The sequence below is a fragment of the Herpailurus yagouaroundi genome, unplaced genomic scaffold (genome assembly GCF_014898765.1).
Source record: "Herpailurus yagouaroundi ecotype Mexico unplaced genomic scaffold, PumYag 159, whole genome shotgun sequence".
Taxonomy (NCBI): Eukaryota; Metazoa; Chordata; class Mammalia; order Carnivora; family Felidae; genus Herpailurus; species Herpailurus yagouaroundi.
The window spans coordinates 7,074,129-7,079,352 of NW_024412400.1; the positions used below are offsets into that span (position 1 = coordinate 7,074,129).

Sequence of the window (5,224 nt, forward strand, 5' to 3'; positions counted from 1 at the left end):
GTGCAAAGGGATTACCGCATCGTCACCCCCACTGCGCTCCTGGACCAACCGAGGGAGGCTGAAAGACGGAGAAGCCTCCCACAAGAAGCCAGTAAGCGACAGTGGAGGCCACAAATCGGATCAGTCCACTGCCAGCTCAGGAAGCCCTCCGCCCACCAAGCTGCAGGACTCCTTCAAGGACGTGGGCACCACCAGGGAACGCACGGGTGTGTCTGCGAACAGACCTTAACAGCAACACCTGTGACAGCTCAGTCGCTGAGATTCGTCAAGACCCAGCCCCCAGGCAGCAAGCCAAGGCCCGAGGGGGCCTAAAGCAGGGAACCTGCCAGCAAAGACGAGATCCCGGCAGACCACGGAGTGGACCGGAAGAGACGCTATGAAGGGCGGCCGCCTTCTGGCAGCACGACCACCCCTCCAGGAGAAGGTACCCCGCCTCTCAGAACAAGAAACCAAGGTTTCGGGGGTAAGGACGTGCCCAGAGTCACCTGGCTCACAAGCGGGGTGACGAGGAGCTGACCTCCGGGACTCCTCTAACAGAGAAGCACTGGCCGCTGGCCTCTCCCGGTTGCCCCACCCCCACCCCCTACCCTTCCCCCCGCCCCCGCCTCCCCCTGCGCGCGGGCACCACCTCCCCCGCTCGCCCACCCTGGCCCACTCACCAGCACATGCCACACGTGCTCGCTGGCCCTGCGGAAGCTGCAGAAGCGCACGCTGGCTCCCAGCAGGCCCTGGCCGCCCCACATGTTGCTGGGCACCACCTCCACCTCGCGCACCTTCATGGTCTTCATATTGAACACCTCCAGCTTCACGGGCTTCTCCACGTTGGCCTTCAGCAGGGCCTTGAGCGTGTCGTTCTCCTTGTTCTGCAGGGGCAGTGGGGCTGACGCCGGGGCCCCACCCCCCACCCCCACTCCCGGGTCAGGGCCCCTCGGACCGGTCTGGGTCTGAGGTGAGGAAGGGCCTGGGCGGCCAGCGGCCCCGGCAGGACCCGGCGAGGGCATGGGCCACGGGGGGCTCTGGGCCGGCGACCCCTGCAGCCCCCACAGGGTGCCCCCAGGCACCACTAAACCTGCCTCCCTCAGCCCCTGGGGAACACAACAAAGTGGTCCAGAGCGTGGCAGGACTGCCCCTCTACGAGGCGCCCCTCGGCCAGAGCCTTCGCACCTCTCAGGCCCCGAAAGGCAGCTCCAAGAGCCCCCTCGCCTCCTCCCGGAAAGCTTAGGAGCAGAGCCCTGGGAGAGCCCCAGTGAGGCTAAGTAGAGGCCTGGAGAAGGAAAAGATGGGTTGGGCCTCCCTCCAGAAGAAAAGGGAGGCAGAGCAGGATGGGGCCTGCCGTGGGACAGGAGACACACACACACACACACACACACACACACACAAGCAAGGCAGACAGACGTCATATGGTGGAGCCTCACCAGCCTTGAGTGCCCGATGGTGATGATGAAGTCAAAGTAGGGCTCCAGGCCTGCCTGCTGGGCTGGGGAGTTCTCCTGTACCTGTCCCACAGCAGAGGCCACCGTCACCACCCCAACCCCGTGCCTCTCCCAGAAAGCCCCAGCCCCCAATTTCAGAGGCCACGCATCACGGATCCCTGCGTCCCAGCAGGGACACGTGCACTGCACGAACTGTTCCAGGCAGGCCACACATGGGCACGGTCGAGGTAACTCAATCCTCTCTTGCCGCCTTCCGGGGCACAAATTTTCCTCTATAGGAAATGGCTCTTGTCTGATCATGATCCGCACAGCATGCTTCCGGACAGGCCTCCTAGGAGAGCTCAGGGCAGCCCTGGGGGCTTCTAGAAGGCCACAGAGACACAGGGTGGCACAGGCCTGTGGGGAGGCTTAGGAGACAGGGAAGCCGAAGAGTTTACCAGAAAGGTTTAGATGTGGACAGGAAGGGAGGGTCCCAGGACGGAACCAGGGTTGTGCTCAGAAAGAGGAGGAAGGCAGCCTGTGGCCAGATCCCAGAGGGCTCCAGACCCTGTGGTGACGGACTCAAGACCAGCCGGGGAGGCGTGGCAGCGGCTGAGGAGTGTGGCTGAGGAAAGCAGACCGGAGGGACTGCCCCAAGAGATGAGCCTGAGCAGGGCGCCCAGTGAGCAGAGCCAGATCCCAACCTCACAGCCTAGTCCCCACTGCACGGTACACAGGTCCCCCAGGAGCCACTCCTAGCCCAGGGAGGCCCCCTGCCCTGTCCTCCCGGAACTCACTGCTGGCTCCAAACACACAACAACCAGGCCTCCCAGCTGGGGTAGAAATCCATCTCAAAGGCCCCATTTACAGAGCCTTGCTCAAACAATGCAGGCTTTATACTCGGGGCTGGACCCTGTGGTGGGGCCCCCCCCCCCCCCCCCCGCACCCACACCCTCAGGCCTTTGGCTGTGAGCACTTGATGTCCTGCTGGTCAGGCATCAGCCCAGAGGACACTGGGCTCCTGTGGCCTCCACAATGGAAAGGCCCTGTGGCTTCGACTACCCACCAGCCCCTAGAGTCTTGGATCCCCCCAGCTGAAGGAGAGCTCACACTGAGCCTCTGGATCAAAGCTAATTCGGCCCTGGAATTAGGAACCCCTCCTGGCTGTGACACCACCAGCTGGGCCCCTGCTCACCACCTCCCAAAGCTGCCATGGTTTCCCATGACAGTGAGCTCAGGAAGCAACTCCAATCCCAGCTGGCCCCTCTCCCAGCTGCCTCCTGCACCTCTACTCAGCCTCGGCTGTGACCTTGTCCTCTGGCTGTACTCCACTGCCTTCGCCCTGGGCTCTGCCATCACCCACTGTGGCTCTATGGGACTAATAATCTATGCCGCTGCCGCAGCACCCCCACTCCTGCACCCCCACTCCAGCAGCAAGCGCTGCCCTCAGTCCCACTCTCCCTGGGCGGGGGGGGGGGGGGCTCTCATCACCCCCACCCCACAGCCCCACCGGGTGTGCTTTTGTAACACTTTCCACTGTGTCCCCCAGCAGGGGACCTAATGTAATTAACAGTGACGGCAGCTTACCCTTGCTGAGGACAGGCTCCGTGCCAGGGGACTGTGACACCTGCTCTACCTTGCATTTAACCCTTAAACTCATACCGACTTACAGAAGAGGGTAAGCCCCAGGAAATGCAACCCAGAGCCAGCTCTGTTCCACCATCCTGTAACAACCAGTGCCTGGGAACCCTCCGTGGCTCTAAGCTCGCCGAGGGCAGGGTCTTCTCCAACGTGCCTGACACACGGTGAGGACGCCAATATTGACAGAGGGCGGCACACGCGTCCTCCATTTTTAAAGAAACGTTAGTAAAGGGCGCCTGGGTGGCCCAGTCGGTTAAGCATCTGACTGTGGCTCAGGTCGTGATCTCACGGTTTGCGAGTTCGAGCCCCGCGTGGGGATCAGAGCCCACTTCGGATCCTCTGTCTCCCTCTCTCTCTCTCTCTCTCTCTCACGCACACAAATAAATAAACATTAGAAAAAAGAGGTTAGCAGGAAATGTCACACCTCCACATAAAACGTCCCGATGGCTCCACAGGGCAGAATAAAATCCTAGACCTTCAGGACAACATGCCAGGCCCAATATAATCCGGCCTCGTCCTTACCGCTGCCCTCCTTACGGGGGCCGCCCCGTCCATGCACTTCCTCAACACAACAAGCCCAGCCCACCTCAGGGCCTCCCTCTGCCCAGAAGGCTCTTTCTTCCACCAAGTATCCGTACTGCCCACTCCTTCCTTCCGAGGTGCTTTGATGAGAGGCCTGTCCTGACCCATCTGTCACTTCCTCGGCTTTATCCTCCACCCCAGCAGCGATCTCCACTTACCGTGGAGATCTATTTCGTCTGTGCCTGCCTCCTCTCAGGGCCAGCAACCAAATGTAAGCTCCATGAGAACAGGGACAACGTCTGTTCTGTCCCCTGCTTTATCTCTGGCACCCCAAGCTCCGCCTGCCAGAGCAGGTGCTTACAAATGTCCGTTTGGGGGAATGGAAGACCTCCAGTCCTTTGACCTCTCCACTCTGCCCTCTCCAGCAGGCCCCTCCTGTCTTCACTGCCCCCATGGCCCCACCCCTCCCTCTTGCCAAATCCTCAGTTCCTTCCCTTTCCATCAACCTGTTGCAAAACTCTCCTGGATGCATCCCAACGTCCACTTTTTCTGTCAGGGGCCTCACCGTGATGCCAACCAGAGAAAGCCCATCACCCAGGCAGAATCCTGAAGCCTGCCTGGCTTTCCTTTTAGGAAAACCCTCCTCTAGCCCTCCCCTCTTGCGGTTGTTAACAGAGCCTCCCACCACGATACAGACACGCCCTGCCTACACTCAGCCCAGCATCTATCCACGGTGCCCAAGGGAAAACACAGGGTCCTTACCCACTGCGCTCTGGGGTCAGAGACCCTCCTGTCCCAGCCCTCCTTCTCCGGGATACACATTGTCACCCCAACTCTCCATCTGGCTGCTGGCCCCTCTCCTCCTCTTCAGACTCGAGGAACCCCACTCCGTCTTCACTTTGCCCAGAACTGCCGGTCCAGACCTCCTGGTCGCAGCACCAAGACGACTTTATCGGTCGCGCCTCTCCACGGATTTCACCCGAGGTCCCTCCCCTGCTGCCAGCGCTCTCCCCGTGCCCTCTGCGCCATTCTCCTGGCTCTCCCGTTCCCGCTCTCCCTGGCTGGTTCGCGCTGCCCCTCGAGCCCCCGACCCGAGGCCTGTCGACCCCATGACAGCGGCGCGCGGGCCGGCCGGCTCCCTGGCAGTCGGTGTCCTCTCGGCCACCCCGACTCCCTGGACCCGAGGGCGGCGAGCTAGCGTCTCAGTGTTGCTGGCTCTCTCCCCAGGTCCAGCCCGGAGGCGACCGCAAATAGGACCTAAGTGCACAAGTGCCTCCCGGCTGAACCTGGTGCAATCTTCATCCGGGCGAAGTGCCACTCCGGGACCAGGAAACGCTCCCGCTTCCTGCTTGGCTGGCACTCGGGGCCGGGGCCGGCGCCGGGCCGACCGCGGCCGCAGACAGGCCGGGGGCCGGAGGGCCGCGGCGCCGCCTCCCGGAGGAGGCTCCCACCGGGAAGGAGGCACATCCCGCCCCCGCCCCCACCGACACCACCCGGCGGCCCCTCGGGGGCCGAGACCCCGCCGCTGCCGACCTCGGGCCGCCGATAAGCGTCCCCATCGCTTCCGTGCGGGCGCCCAGCCAAGGTCACCGGCGCCGCGGGGGCGACTCACCCCGTGCAGGTGGAAGCCCTCGGCACCGCCCGCGGGC

At 62.8% G+C, this 5,224-nt stretch overlaps 1 protein-coding gene across 5 annotated transcripts in view; it reads right to left on the reverse strand.

Annotated features, from left to right (window-relative positions):
• Window positions 1–5,177, reverse strand: part of GORASP1 (golgi reassembly stacking protein 1) — a 10,334-nt gene extending 5,157 nt beyond the window's left edge. Inside the window, exons 1-3 of one of the 5 annotated variants that reach the window (XM_040479835.1) lie at window positions 5,109–5,177; window positions 1,416–1,496; window positions 660–863 (exon numbers count right to left, since the gene is read on the reverse strand). In XM_040479835.1, the coding sequence (XP_040335769.1) occupies window positions 660–788 (129 nt within the window). In that variant the 5' untranslated portion in view covers window positions 789–863; window positions 1,416–1,496; window positions 5,109–5,177. Of the gene's footprint in view, window positions 1–659; window positions 864–1,415; window positions 1,497–3,477; window positions 3,518–4,140; window positions 4,282–4,337; window positions 4,590–4,861; window positions 4,992–5,108 lie in introns of those variants that run through there. The other 4 variants (XM_040479833.1, XM_040479832.1, XM_040479834.1 and 1 more) reach the window with 4 other exon arrangements.
• Between the last annotated feature and the right edge of the window lie 47 nt (window positions 5,178–5,224).